Here is a 16,012-nt window from a genome sequence, read left to right as displayed (position 1 = left end):
TGCTGTGCACGTGCCCAGTGGCAGGCTTAAGGGGACTTTACCAGCAGACACTTAGGTGCCTAAATCCCTTTATGGATTTAACCTCTTGTGCCTCTTATTGCATCTGAGGCATGCAGCAGTGGCTTACTCATTTCCACTTTTTTTGTAGGTCATTGCTGTGTCCTATCAGATCATCAATACAGTGGCCCACTACTGGTAAAATGCAAATTAATTGACCTCCAATTGTATTATTTAATTTCAGTCCCTTGTAAAGCTTATTCTTTTGTATAGACTACCTTTCAATCCCATAAATAAAATGGCCTTTTTCCTCTGTTTTTATTCATTTTTTCTGACTGCAAGACTCATAAGAATGCTGTGGTTTGGAGATGCTGTTGCTGAAGCTCTTGGTTTGTTGAATTTCTGTTCCTGCAACTGCTGCCATTTTGACAACAAATCATGCAGGTTTTGCTAGGTAGTGTGTTCGGGTTTGTCAGAACAACAAGGTCTTAGACATGTCTGAAAGGGGTAGGGTATGAAGAGAGGGGAAGGACATAAGCTATTCTGTTGATCATGTTGACAAGATATTTCATTTTTTAAATACTAAAGTTTAAATGAATGTACATAACGAGGCATGGCAAAATCATTAACAAGACATTAAAAAAACAAAACTCTCAAACAATTTAGATTTAGATTAATATTTAAATCTCTCCTCTGGAGATTAAACAGGCACAGTTAGAGACTTGCAGTCCATTTTCTGATTATAATGTTACCCTTTAGCATGAAAAAACAGGATCATCTTCTGAGTTACAATTTCAGAGATGTTGCTCTTACTACAAATGTTTTTGTACAGGTGTTGACTATTTGAGATTAGTGAAAATGTCTTCAATGTTTACTGGCATTTCATTTTGTATCACACAATCCAGATCTGTGCAAAATTTGAACATGGAAAGTATCAAATGAAATACAAAGACAATTTTAAATGCTATCAGGTCTGTAAGAGCCTTTTACATTCAAAGTTAAGGCAACACCACCCCTAAATTATCTCGGTTAAGTATAAAAGGGTTGTCAGAAAAAGCTAGTGGTATTGGTGTATGTCTTAATGAATAACACAAATGAAAGAAAATCATTCTGAATTATGAAAATAAACTGAAAAATCAGTTTGCTCTGATCTCAGAAATGTCTAGTATGTTTATGATAAAGGACACAGTAACAATTAGAGGAATACATAGAGAGAAGAGAGTACAGGCAGGAGGATTTTAGGGTTGAAAATTAATTTTTAAAAATAGTGGTCCAATGCTGTATAAAGTGAATACAAATGTTTCTCATATAATAAACAATTTATATTTTTATTCTTTTTTCCTCCACAGCATTTATCAAGTAGGCACAGTGTCCAGCAAAGCACAACACAGGTAAGATGGCTACAAAACCCTAGCATTGTGTCTTTTTTTTCTTTGAAGTCTGTGATAATGTATCTGAATGTAAAGAAATAATGCAAATTGCTGACTGACTGATACGTATATAGAGCCTTTCATTCAAAGATCTCAAAGCATCATTCATCCTTCCCCTGGGTCCCTCTCCAGCCTATGTCTGAGCCTCCTTTTCCTCAACTCAAGCTGCTGCTCTTACCAGGGCTTCTGCCATGGAGTCACCCACAAGTAACAGCTACCTATCTAGATCTCTCTCCTCTCCATCCCCACACCCTTACCCCTGAAAAGCTGCCTTTTAATTAGCCTTACTGTCACCTAGTTCCTGCTTGGTCACAGAATCTCTGGAATCTGAATGGTACTTCCCAAAATTTCCAGCTTTAAATGACTGGGGTTTCTAACAGGTATTGTACGTTGTGAATGTACCCTGTTATACCTTGATTTATTGTAAAATTTAGAGAATTTTTACAGTTAGATTGTACTTTCAAAGATAGGGCAAATTTGAAAACTAAAATCTTAACATTGTCCCTGTACGGAAATACATTCCCAGCTCATTCTGAACAGAATTGGCTCAAATTGATTGTTGACCTGCACATAGTGTTTTTATTTACACCAGTGCAAAATAGAAATAAAACACTGTCAAATTAGAATGGTAGTATTTCACACATGCTTTCCACTGGTATAAATGATGTAACTGGTATTAGGCCCAAATGTACACCCTTCTTGGGATTTGGCTCTTTTGGTTACTCAAATATCAGTAATAAAAGATACGCACCCCCTCTAGCCTAAGCTTTCTCCTTAAATTGTTCCTAGACTTTCCTAACAGAGACCTCACTATTTTAGACTCCAAATCCCTCCTTCCCCCTAATCTCACATAGCCAGTTCCACATCTCTCATCTCCAGGGTGGTTAATGAGCTACAACTATTATAAAAAGTCAGCAAGAAGCAGTTTCTGAAGCATTTTTTTTTCAGAATTCTAATATCTGCTAACAGTGTGACTCAACAAGAAGAATTATATTTTCTAGAATCAGGAGCGCTGGCTGAGAAACAGAATTGATGTAGTCTGTTTGATGGTTAGATAAATTGATTTCAGATTGGTAACACCACACATCATCTTATCTCTGTTTCCAAAACCACTGCAATGAAAAACAAATATATAAGTTAAAACTAGAAAAACTGAAAACACATCTGCCATATGTCTCTGATGTAGCACCTCATTCATGAGGCTAAACTTCTATTCCAGGGAGAAGGAAGAACTGAGTTATGACTCTGCCATGTGAGTTGTGCCCCTTATTTGTGAAGAAAATAATACTTGTTTTTGATTTTTAAATATCAGGTGGATACAATTCGTCAGCGTCATGGGGAAGCTTGCCGTATGCCAGTGCCCCACCACTTCTTCGTCAGTCTAAAGAGCTTCACCTATAATACTATTGGGGAGGACACAGATGTCTTCTTTTCTTTGTATGATGTTCGAGAGAGCAAGCAGATCAGGTAGGACAATATCAACCTCTTGTTTGCTTTTCATCACATGTGGAAGAATGTGAATTCAAAGAATACAAAGCTTGGAGGAAAAATGTCTGAACTATCTCCTCTCACACTTGTCATGAGGCATTTTGATAGATGAATTCAGCAACTGGCAGTTTTGTGATGCATACATCAAAATATCAAAGTATGGTGTTTTTTGTGTGAGAAGTGTAGTTCTCAGGAAAGTGAGTGACTCAGAGCATTGACTAACAGTAGACATAGCATGGGCAGTCATTGTACAAACTTCCAGATCAGTCCTAAAGCTTAGTCTTAAAAAAGTTTTCTAATGTAGTCCAGGTCTTATGCAGAGTTAAAGTTGTTACTCTGTAAAAAGTGATAATGCTGATTTGTGCCATGTTATATGAGAGTTTTGAAAGGAGCCCAGCTGTTTGTTTAGGTGCTTGGCTGAGATCATCAAACTCTCTTTCCCTTGTGATCTAAGAAGGATCATAGTGGATTGGAGAGATGCTAGAATTACCATAATAATTTGTGTTCCTCACTCTGAGTTAGATATAAATACATAAATTTGGCTGCAAGTATCCATTCTTCTGGCCAGTTTGACTGTACAGTATATTACAGGCAGCCACTAGAGCAGAGGTCCCCAAATTGTGGGGCACGCCCCCTAGAGGGGTGCAGAGGAGCATTTGGGGGTTGTGGTGGGCGGGGCCAGCCCCCATGGAGGGTGGGCCAGGAGCGCCACCCAGCCCTGCCCCAAGTTTTGCTCTGACCCCACCCCCAGCCACATCCCCCATTCCCAGCCGTGTGTCTGACCCCATCCCCAGCCTTGGTGCGGCTCCGCACCTGGATGGGGGCTCAGCTGCCACTCCGGCCCCACCCTCAACCCCTGGCTGAGGAGGAAGCAGAGACAAACCCAGCTGCGGGCCTGGCCACGTCGCCATTCCTGGCCCAGGGATGGGAGCGGAGCTACACCCAGCCACAGGCCCACCTGTGGCTCTGCTCGCACCCCAGCCTTGGCCCCTGGCGAGGCTCTGGCCCTAGACCCACCCTCAGCTGTGGCCCCAGCCTCAGCCCCCTTGCCCCATCCATGTTCCCCCTGCCCAGCCGCAGCCCAGTCCTGGCCCTGGCTTCAGAGGAGACCAGGGAAGCACGACCCTCAAAACTAAAGGTTTCAAAATGATATGAAATAGTTCCTATTTTTTTCCTTCTCATAAGTGGTCTTTGGAAATACCAGGATGAAAATTAACAGAAAATGACCACATCAAGTGCCTTGTATCTGAGTAGTGCAGTTAGTATATGTCTTTATCAAGAGAAGTCATTGAGACACCTTATGCTGAAGAAAATGTTGCAGGCAAAGGTCTAGTACCACTGGGAATCCTTGACACTTAACTCTTATTGATGTCATCTTACTCCTGCACAACAAAAACAAGTGATGAAAACAGGTTAGAGAGAAAACTGAAGATTTCCAGACTAAAGCTTTTTTAAATTCTAGTTATAGGATAAAAGGAAGCTATCATCTACAATTCATTTGAAAAAAGCAGCACTTATAAATCATTCTTTTGAGCTTTGATTAAATTCTGTCTGGGTCCTTGGACAGAGATATTTAACATTTCCCTAAAATAATTTTGTGCCACTGTTATCACAACTGTCTTGTACATTTTGACAGATTTAAATGTGTCCCAAGCTGGGGAAAAAACAGATTTCAGAGCTCTTTCTGCCTTTTGTTTCATTTTGAAAAAATTATTCTTCCAAAGAAGTTGTGGGGTAGAACAACTAATATTTGGGGCTCTCCAGAGTACTAAAAAAAGTAGAAATATTGGAATACCCTAAATAAATCAGTTAACTCTTACAGTTAAACAAATGTGTCTGCCACCAATTAGCTGGGCATCTTCAAGAACACTTTTAAGGAATGTAGGGAGGGAGTCTGACCTGATATTGAGTCAGCTGTTTGATTCCCTCTATCCATAGGAGTTATTAAAACATTTATTTTGGCTGGTCAGAACACTCAAAGGCATGGTCCTCCTCAAGAGAATAGAACAAAAAATAGCTGTCACCAAAAGTTTAGTGTGAGAATGGCACATCTAGATACTTCAAATAAACAAAACTATTCAGTTTCTATAACAATTAACTGAAGTGTCAGAAACTGCTGAGTTCAAGAGCAGCAGTCGGAAATGGGCAAGACAGATGTGCAGCTAGAAAATAAGCCTGTGCAAGGCCTCTAATAGCTTCAGACGGAGAGAAGTTGTCACATAAGAGACCACACTCGCTTAACCATGAGATCTTAAATTATCTGAAACTCAAAAAGGAATCCTACAAGAAGTGGAAACTAGGTCAAATTACAAAGGATCAATATAAACAGCACAAGCATGTAGGGATAAAATTAGCAAGGCCCAGGCATGAAATGAGATTAAACTAGCTAGAAACATAAAGGGTAACAAGAAGACATTCTACAAATACATTAAAAGCAAGCAGAATACCAAGGACAAGATAAGCCTGTTACTCAATGGCGGGGGGAGACAATAACAATAACTTTTTCGTGTTTCAGTTTTCTCCAAAAAGTTTATTTGCGAATGGACTTCTAACATAGTGAATGCCAGTGAAAATGGGGTAGGATCAGAGGCTAAAATAGGCAAAGAACAAGTTAAAATTACTTAGACAAGTTAGATGTCTTCAAGTAGCCAGGGTCTGATGAAGTACATCCTAGAATACTCAAGGAGCTGACTGAGGAGATATTTGAGTTACACCTCTACCTCGATATAACACTGTCCTTGGGAGCCAAAAAATCTGACTGCGTTATAGGTGAAACCGTGTTATATCGAACTTGCTTTGATCCACCGGAGTGCGCAGCCCCTCCCCCCCCCCGCCCATAGGACTCCTTTACCGCGTTATATCCAAATTTGTGTTATATCAGGTGGCGTTATATCGAGGTAGTGGTGTATTAGCGATTATCTTTAAAAAATCATGGAAAATATAGTGCCAATGTATACAAAGGGAAATAAGGACAACCTGGGAAATGACAGACCAGTCACCTTAACTTCAGTACCTGGAAAGATAATGGCACAGATAAGTAAGCAATCAATTTACAATTGCCTAGAGAATGATAAAGTAAGTAACAATGAGCATGGATTTGTCAAGAAGAGATCGTATCAAACCAAGCTAATAGCTTTCTTTGACAGGGTAACAAGCCTTGTGGATGTAGGAAAGCAGTAGATGTTGTATATCTTGACTTTAGTAAACCTTTTGATACTGTCTCTCATGACCTTCTCATAAACAACTAGGGAAATGCAATGTAGATGGAGCTACTATAAGGTGGTTGCATAACTGATAGGAAAACTGTTTCCAGAGAGTAATCATCAGTGGTTCACGGTCAAGCTGGAAGGACATATCAGGTGGGGTCCCACAGGGATTGCTCCTGGTTCTGTTTCTCTTCAATATCTTAATCAGTGATTTAGCTAATGGCATAGAGAGTACACTAATAAAGTAGTGGTAGTGGTTTAGTAAGTTTAGCTTACAAGATAATATGAGACAACAGTGTAAGACTGTTGCAAAAAAAAAGTTTGCAGACGATACCAAATTGAGAGGGGTTGCAGGTGTTTTGGATGATAGGATTAAAATTCAAAATGATCTGGAAAAAATGGAGAAATGGTCTGAAGTAAATAGGATGAAATTCAGTAAAGAGGAATGCAAAGTACTCCCTTAGGAAGGAACAATCAGTTGCACACATACAAAATGGGAATGGACTGCCTAGGAAGGAGTGCTGTGGAAAGGGATCTGGGGGTCATCGTTGCTTACAAGATAAATATGAGGCAACAGTGTAAGACTGTTGCAAAAAAAGCAAACATCATTCATTGGATGTATTAGCAGGAGTGTGGTAAGCAGGACACAAGAAGTAATTCTTCTGCTCTACTCTATGCTGATAAGGCCTCAACTGCAGTATTGTGTCCAGTTCTGGGCACCACATTTCAGGAAATATGTGGAGACATTGGAGAAAGTCCAGAGGAGAGAAACAAAAATGATTAAAGGTCTAGATAACATGACCTATGAAGAAAAATTGAAAAAATTGTGTTTGTTTAATCTGGAGAAGAGAAGAGTAAAAGGGGACATGATAACAATCTTCAAGTACATAAATGGTTGTTATAAAGCAGAGGGTGATAAAATGTTCTCCTTATCCACTGAGGACAGGACAAGAAGCAGTGGGCTTAAATTTAGGTTGGACCTCTCGAGGTCCCTTACAGTCCTATGATCTTATCATTCTATGACCCAGTTCAGGAAAACAGTTAAGTATATGCTTAAATCCTTTTGCATTAAATGTGACTTCATCCTTAAGTGCTTTGCTGAATAGGGATGAAGTTACCCACACTCTTTGTTAATGATGTGCTTAAATGCTTTGCTGAATCAGGGCCTGAATGGCAACATCTGGGGGAATGGTGCACAAAGGAAGATGGGAAATACCTGAAGAGGCTTTTTGTATAACTGGCAACCAAAAGAAGCTGAAAATAATGCTGACCATGAAGAGGAAAGTACAAGGGCTTCTGAGATACTTGAATGCATACAAAAGTGCCTCAGAAATGCAAATAGTTGTTATTGTGCTCTTGGGGTTGTATCATGCACCAGTGAGCATCTGTAGTGACAACAACATCAGTTTTAATATTGCCCTAACTTCCCAAAGGAAGAGGTGCAGGAAGACTGGGATGAGAGGCTGAGCTGCACTTAACTCTTGAAGACAGGAAATTATCTTTCCTAAACCAGAAAAGAAAACAAAGATAAATGTTTCTTTTAAAGTAGATATAAAAACATCTTTTTAGCTTTTGAGCAATAAAGGTTTTCCCCCCTCTCAGTATGCTTTGGAAAATAGTCAAATATTCCCCTGAGTCAATGGCTCAATAGGCTGATGTGTTTCAGGAATGTCAATGTCATAGCCAACAGTATACAAGGGGGTGATGCAGCCAACATCATGTCTGACAGCCCTAACTGGATGGATCAGGTACACATTTTGCAGCTGAATGAACTGGAGGTGCCTTTCAGTATGAGATTGAGCAATACTTTAATCCATGAGCTTCAAGATTCTAGTCAAGTGCTTTAACCACTTAGCCACTACACCTATTTTCTATTGGAAAATAGTACATCAGAATGAAACCAAGCAAACCTCTGTGCATTCAGTTCTCAATGAAGAAAACCGTGATTTTCTTAGTTATTCCCAGGCTGAAGGTTGGATGGTTCCCAGCAAGCATGTCTTAAGCATATAGGCAGTCACAAACCTTGTTGAAGCTGGTGAGTATGATGGTTGCTTTGTTTGGTGAAGCTGTGTCTGGGAATGAGAAGCTGCCAGAAGCAGACAGAGATAGAAGAAGAAAAGCCAATGAGTCATTAAGAAAAGCACTGGAAATGTGGTTCTGAGAGAGCTTTTTGGACAGAGTGCTGGCTGGAAAGAGGTTTGGAACTGTGAGCAAAAAACCTGTCTCCTGTTATTTGATTCCTATTGTGTTCAGGGAAACAGGATTTGTAAATAAATGGGACTGCATCAAAGAAACACCTGACTCTATCATCAGCTTCTCATCCTAATGGAAACAAATGGTAGGACCCCAAACATTGGCTAATCACTCACACCAGTAACTGTGTGTTCTTTTGATATGTGTGAATCCCACTGTAGGTATGCATATGCTTCATGCAGGGAAGATCAGATTTTTTTGGCTAGCAGTGTATGTTGAGGCCATGGATGGCCCAGGTTACTGTGCGAGGACATAAAGGGCAAAGTGGCTGTGACCCTCCCTCAGTTCCATCTTACTGCCTACAACAGTGAGAAAGAACCTTGTGGTGTACCACCTGCTGGCACTCTATCATGAGCTATTTTTGTTTAACTTCTGAAAATTTTCATAACAGCCTTCAGTCCTTTAGTTTTAACATCTTGGACAGAATAAGCCTCTGTCTGGATCAGATTTCTTCAACCAGACCACCCTTGTACAGATCCCCCTTCCATCCCATCCCCCCGTATAAGGACCTCAAGATTGCAGACTGAAAATCTGCAGTCTTCAAGTCTTGTTCATCCTGTGATGGACTAATTCTTCTTACAGACAGGTTGTGCGTGGGTGAATGCTATACAGTTGCTTGGTTTGCCTCTCCTGCATTCATACTAAAAAATTGAAAGATCCAAGACTGAAGCTCCATCTCTTGGAGCAGTCAATGAGATATCTGTTTGATATTTTATAAGCCTCTGAATCAGCCATAAATGAGGGACTGTTAGACCCAGCAAGAGCTCTGTGGTAGGTACTCGCCACTACAGCACTAATGGCAAAGCGTATCAAGAAAATATACCAGGTTTGAGTCTCTGACATGTTTCAAACCAAATGCTTTGCTTCAGGTAGAACAAACAAACAAATTTATTAACTACAAAAGATAGATTTTAAGTGATTATAAGTCAAAGCACAACAGGTCAGATTTGGTCAAATGAAATAAAAGCAAAATTATAAGCTGATCTTAACACTTTCAGTGCCCTTACAAATTTAGATGCTTCTCATCACATGCTGTCTGGTTGCCATTCAGCCAGGCTCTCCCCTTTGATCAGCACTTCAGTCACTTGGTGGTGATGTCTGTAGATGGAGGTGGAAGAGAGAGAGCATGGCAAACATCTCTCCCTTTTATCATGTTCTTTCTTCCCTCTTGGCTTTGCCCTCCTCCCTTCATAGTCAGGTGAGCATTACCTCATTGTAGTCCCAAACTGACCAGGGGAAGAGGGGTGACTCACTTGAGAGTCCAACAGATCCTTTGTTGCTGCCTAGGCTAGTGTCCTTTGTTCCTGTGAGGCTGGGCTGGGTTTGTCCCATACATGCCCTGATGAGGTGTGAACTGCCCCTCTGCTCCTGGAGAGTTTTGCCCAGGCTTGTTTTAAGCCATGAGGACACATTTTCAGCCTCATAACTATATACATGAAATTACAACATATAACATTACTATGACAAAAATGCTCAGTGCATCATGAGCCTTCCGAAGACACCCGACCTGACAAACTTTGCATTGGATACCACACAATCATTTTATAAGGATGAACCTGGGGGTGCAGGGTGTTCCCCTGAGGCACAGAGTGTCACAGTGTTCAGAGCACATTTCTTCTTTGGGTGGTTGCAGACATGTATTCGACTCACGTGTGTGAGGAGCACACTAAAGAAAATTGCACAATTTGCCAGTCATTCAAAAAGAAAACACGTTGCCAGAGATCTGTGCCTGAAGCAGCATCAACATGGAGTAAGACATGAGGCCCACTTCAGCTCCGGGATCTTAAACAGATTGCCCGGCCCCTCAAACTATGTCAGAGCCAGTGCAGGTCTTTTATAGACTGCCAATGTCAGATTTTTTTTCTACAGAGAAGGGATTGTTCTCCTTCCTCTGGTCCACCGAGAAGAGAAACTAATCAGGGGTCAGAGAGACTCGTTCTCCACTTCTAAGAAGAGCGTGGGGCTTCACAAAGACTCTTCAAGTGCTCAGGATAGAGCAGGGCCATCTACCCACCCCCCAGCACTGAGATGAGAACAGATTGGTACAGTACTGTCAATTCCTGGTACCCTCTGTGGGATGTCCATTGAGTCCAGTACCAATGACATTGGTTTTGGCACTGATGATATTGAGCAGAGTCCTGCATGTATTGGCTGGGGTTTCTATTCTATTTAACATTTTATCAATGACCTGGGAGAAAACATAAAATCACTACTGATAAAGTTTGCTGATGACACAAAGATTGGGGGAGTAGTAATTACTCTCCGTTAATTCTTTATTGAGTCCCACATCAGCTGTTCCATCATTTTGCCTAGGATCAATGTCAAGCTGACAGGCCTATAGTTATCTGTGTTGGCCTGTTTACCCTTTTTAAATATTGGCACCACATTAGCTTAGGCAGTAACATAAGACTCCTCAGTCTCTCCTGTGTGGATTACTGCTTGATAGTAGCCACAAATGGGATCCACATGGACAAGGAATCTACTAGGTCCCAGGGCTAAGAGTCAGACAGGCAGTGGGGTCTTCTACCCACCAAGGCAGCCGTGACTCTAGCAGCGGGAAAGTGGACCAGGAACCCCAGTGCAGACCAAGGAGAGGCTCCAAAAGCAAGGAGTACCCTGACTACTGGAGTTGGGGCTAAGTCCCAGGGGAACCTTACAGAACAAAGAGGGGAGGCTTGTGGGGCCATCATTCACCCCTAACCTCCCAAATTTTAAAGTGGGTCCTGAGAGCTAGGGGAAAGAAAAAGGATTACTAATCAGCCCCCCTCCTCAGGGAAATTGGGACCCAGTGCGGGAGGATTCTGAGACAGACCTCTGGGTAGCACTCCTGACCCTTAGGAAAGCGAGGTGAAAAAGGTTTCACCAAAGCCACAGCAGAGTTTCTATGCTCCAAGGCACATAAAGAAGGTTTAAAATATCTAAAAAGACTACAATGGAAAAGAAAAAGCACAAAAAATCTAGAAAATATGAGTCATATCACTCCTCATCCCCCTTCTCCACTGAAGAAAGTGAGCTGTCTGGCTTTGAATCTGAGCAGGATGGGAGAAAAATACAGAGGTACCAGCAAAGGGACAACAGATTCCCCAAGGGGAAACAGTGGAATCAGAGTTCAGGGGGAAAGTCCAAAGGGACCTCCGCTTCCCCTAATCCACTTTGTAATACAGATCGCACAGGCATCTGCCTAGAACTGAAGCTAGGGACAAGATTTCCCATTTCCTAGAGAAATGATTTTCATCAACCACTGACCAGTGGGTCAGGAAAATAGTGAGCCAGGGATACTCCCTAAAACTGGGGCTCCACCCATTCATTCTTCATCCAGTCACTCAGCTCCAATGACCCCGTAAAACACAATCTGATCCAGAATGAAATATCTCATCTTCTGGATATGGGAGTGACAGTGTCCCCTCAGAAGAAAGGTTCTTGGAGTTCTACGCCATCCTCTTTATTGTACAAAAGTGCCCAGGGGTATCAGAATCATTCTCAACCTCACAAGGCTCAACAATTGGATAAAGGAAAAATGATCTTTTGGATGGAGACCCTGGCCTCTACAATGTCATCCCTCTCCTGGTGGACTTCTTAACTTTAGTAAATCTAGCAGATGCATATCTCCATGTATCCATCACATCATGCCTTTCCTAGGCAAAGAAAGGAGAACATCCCAAAAGTCCAGAATTGTGAGAGACACAGGGCTGCAGAAAAATAAATATCTTGTAATGGCTTAAACCCAAATTCTGCCTTCAGTTATATGCAAACGACCCATTGTCTTCAGTGGGTTACAGAGTTTATAAGTAAGTGCAGAATTTGTTCGTTATTAGTAATAGTATTACTTAGAACTTACATAGTGTTTTTCATTCATAGATCTCAAAGTGCTTTCTAAAGATGGGTAGGTACTATTATCCATGTTGCACAGATGCAGATGGAGAAACTGATACACAGAGGGGATAAGTGACTTAGGTTTACTTACCTAATCAGTGGCTAAATTAGGAATGGTACTGAGATCACCTGAATCTCAGTGTTGTGAACCATCCAATGAATCACACTGCTTCCTGTACAATTAGATATCTGAATTAAAGCTAACTTGTCCAGTTCAGGTGCAAGGAAATTTTAGGTCAAATTAATAACCTTAAACTGTTATCAGGACTGTACTTTTGTTTGGTTTACTGTATAACTCTGACCAGGTTTTGAATTTTTTAAATAATGTACATTTCCATTTTAAATTTAGTATCTTACAAAAGCAAATAACTGGTAAAAGAAATTATTCATATTCAATCTTTTAGCTGTTGCTAATTTATGCCTATAATTGATGCAAAAGGAGTGTAAAGCTGTGCTAAACAAGCAGCTGGAGATTCCCCAGGCGCGCACACATTCCTGGCTGGTGTAGAGCTGGAATAACTAGTTTTATACCACCCCCTCTCCATACTCATTGTCTGGGATGTGCCATGGCGGTTACACGTCAGCACATAGTAGAGTAGCCCTGAGGTAGTTCTCATTTATATTGGGAATCAAACCAATCCCCAGCGCCCTTGGGGATCAGAGAAGTACAAAGGTGGTTCTGACACATGTGATGATCTGGACCTGACTTTCTCACCAATTAGAATTTCAGATAGTAGTACATAAACATTTATGTATAGTTCCATAGAAAACAGACACATTACTTGTTTAGTATATTTTGGTCACATATCTCAGGTACCAATTCCCCAAACAAACACAACAAAAAAGATAGTTGTAGTGTAGGGACATTTATGATGTGCTCATACATATTAACAGTCATAGCCAATCCCCTTCTCTTATTATGCTTGTGTTGCTTGTCTTATGGAGTTTTCTTATACTTCTGCCTCTCCATACAAGAATATTTTTTAAGAAGAGATACTATAGTTCAACTAGTGCAGAATGAATACAATTTCCTACTAGATTATTTTAAATATTGAATTAGTTTGTTTACTAGAAAGGAACAGCTTAATCTGCAAGAAGACATTATGTCATTAATACTGTACTGCATTCTTGTGATACTGTTGTTTTGGTGCTCATATTAGAAAAACAGACCTTCGTAGTTACTTTCAACTCCACCCCACACAAACCTTATAATAAGAACTGTTTATAGAGCCAGAACTAAATAAATGTGACAACTAGTGTACGACACCTGAAAAAATATTGCTGGCAAATTAGAGGCTTCTGGCTTAAAGACTGCTTTAAAGGTTATACAAAATAGGAAGAGAAGAGGTCAGTATCATGAGGCTGGGGAAGATTTATAAATAGCTCATGACAGAGCAGCAGTACCTAAACAGGTATCAGTGAACAGTCTGGTTTTAGAAACGGAAAAGAAAATGAACAATTTGACTGTCAGAATGAAATGTGAAGACTACGTTGTTGCCTCAGAAAGTTACAGAAGGGATTTCCATTTCAGTTCTTTCATTCCCATGGCGTGGATGATTTAAGTACCACAGCAAAACACGGAATAGCTTTCAAGGATATCAGTAGCATTTACAAATGTATGGTAAGGGTTACTGATGTATGAATTTTCTAAGAGGAATTCCTGCATAAATGTTTAACCTAACTGACAAAATGAGTTAACCACACAATTTATCTGTAAACAAATAAATGGCATTCTCTTTCCCTTTGCTGCCACTATTGCTTTACTATGGGCTTGTCTATACTACAAAATTAGGTTGACTTATGTTAGGTCGACGTACAGCCACTGCAGTAATTAAATCAGCTGTTGGTGTGCGTCTTCACCAGGAGCGCTTGCACCGACTGAAGTGGGGTATTGTGGGGTACTGACAGGGCCACACACTCCAACTGACAGCCACGCGGCTCACAGCTGGAGCCTCACACTCCCACCCCAGAGTTGACAGCCACAGCTGTGAGCCAGGCGCAGCTCAATTTCACAGCATGGAGCCTACCAGCAGTGAATTTGGCATTCTTGTCAGTTTCCTGGATGCTGCTATTTCACATTTCTTCTCCGGCTCCTGCTGTCAACCCATGCGGGGTTCACAGCTGGAAACCCCTCTTCTCCCCCCACCCTTCCCCAGTTCTGGAGCTGACAGCCAGGAGCTGGAGACCAAATGTGAAATAACAGTAGCCATGAAACTGACAAAAATATCAATTTCAGGCTGGTAGGCTCCCTGCTGTGAAATTTTATGTCAGCCGTAGGGTGCTCCCACTGTGAACCCTGGGGTGGGGGATGCAGTGGCTCCTGCTGGGAGTCTCCTGGAGAGGTTTTGGGGGAGGAAGAGGAGAAGCCAAGCCTGGCCGTCTCCCATTGAGGGATTGGGTGGGAGAGGAGAGCCCAAGCCAGGCAGCGGACAGGCTCAGGATTTCCTTCCTCCATCCCCTAATCTGTCACCAGGAGGCAGCAGTGGGGCTCTGGGGTGTCAATTCTGGGGTGTCAGTCCTAATGGCGGGGGGTCCAGCTGTGAGCCCCCGTGCAGGGCTGACAGTCAACAGGCAATGTCAATAACAGTGTCTACACAGACAGTGCATCGCCCTAACTACATCGACTTAAGTGCTATGTGTCTTGCAGAGGCAATGTTATTAGGTTGATGTAGTGGGTGACTTACATCGGCGGGAGCACCATTCCAGTGTAAACACTTGTATAGTTAGGTCAGTGTAATCTGCCTTATGTCGCCCTAACTCTGTAGTGTAGACTAGGCCTACCTATTTTATCCTTAGTCCTGGTCTACACCTAAAACTTAGGTCAACCTAGCTACATCGCTCAGGGGCATAGACACCAATCAGCCAAAGAAAGAAATCTTCTGACCTAAATACCGCTTCTTGAGGGGGTAGATTAACTACAGCAAGGGGAAAACACCTTCCATTGCTCTAGAAAGTGTCTGCACCACAGTGCTTCGGTGGCACAGCTACAGCACCATCACTATGACACTGCAGCATCTGTAGCTTAGACAAGCCCTTAGTTTTGGAAGACCTAGCAGTCTGCTGCTTTCACAGTTGATACTGATGCCTCTAACTGGCTGAGTGCCACATACTGTTGTATGTAGAAAGCTGGTCAGCAGAAGGTTAATTTTCAGATTATTTAGATTATTTTTCAACATTTTCTGCAGTCAAGTCAAATGCAGTTGCTTCTGATGTAAATCTGTTCATTGAACCAATAATGCTGCTTTACTGATGCCAGGACCATTGACATTGTGTGTAGTGATCATATTATTATGCTCAGGTATCAGAGGGGTAGCCGTGTTAGTCTGGATCTGTAAAAGCAGCAAAGAATCCTGTGGCACCTTATAGACTAACAGACGTTTTGGAGCATCCGACGAAGTGGGTATTCGCCCACGAAAGCTCAAGCTCCAAAACGTCTGTTAGTCTATAAGGTGCCACAGGATTCTTTGCTGCTTTTATTATTATGCTGTGGTTTTTTTCCACTTTCAGTTATCATAACTGAGAAGAGAGGTAGTTTCTTGGTAGAACAAAATGCAAAGCCTATCTAGATAGGCCTCAGTGAGAAAATGTGTCAATATCAGACAATAACAGTCAAGACTTTAAAAATATAAATAAACTAGAGATTAATCAGTGGATTTTAATTATTGAAGCACTAGTTTTAATCTGAAATGCCATCATCCCTAAAATATCAGTAGTCAATGTTTAGAAGTCCTCTCCACAATCAAGTTTACAACATTTCACATTAGG

General features: G+C 41.4%; 1 protein-coding gene across 12 annotated transcripts in view; it reads left to right on the top strand.

The window, feature by feature from the left end:
- DOCK3 (dedicator of cytokinesis 3) overlaps positions 1 to 16,012 on the top strand; it is a 625,234-nt gene that overhangs the window by 309,354 nt on the left and 299,868 nt on the right. For all 12 annotated transcript variants that reach the window (XM_039547580.1, XM_039547582.1, XM_039547590.1 and 9 more), the window contains exons 8-9: positions 1,347 to 1,388; positions 2,740 to 2,894. In XM_039547580.1, the coding sequence (XP_039403514.1) occupies positions 1,347 to 1,388; positions 2,740 to 2,894 (197 nt within the window). The remainder of the gene's footprint in view (positions 1 to 1,346; positions 1,389 to 2,739; positions 2,895 to 16,012) is intronic.

This window comes from Mauremys reevesii, linkage group 7 (assembly GCF_016161935.1).
Source record: "Mauremys reevesii isolate NIE-2019 linkage group 7, ASM1616193v1, whole genome shotgun sequence".
Lineage (NCBI taxonomy): Eukaryota > Metazoa > Chordata > Testudines > Geoemydidae > Mauremys > Mauremys reevesii.
This window is presented reverse-complemented; position numbering and strand designations above follow the sequence as displayed.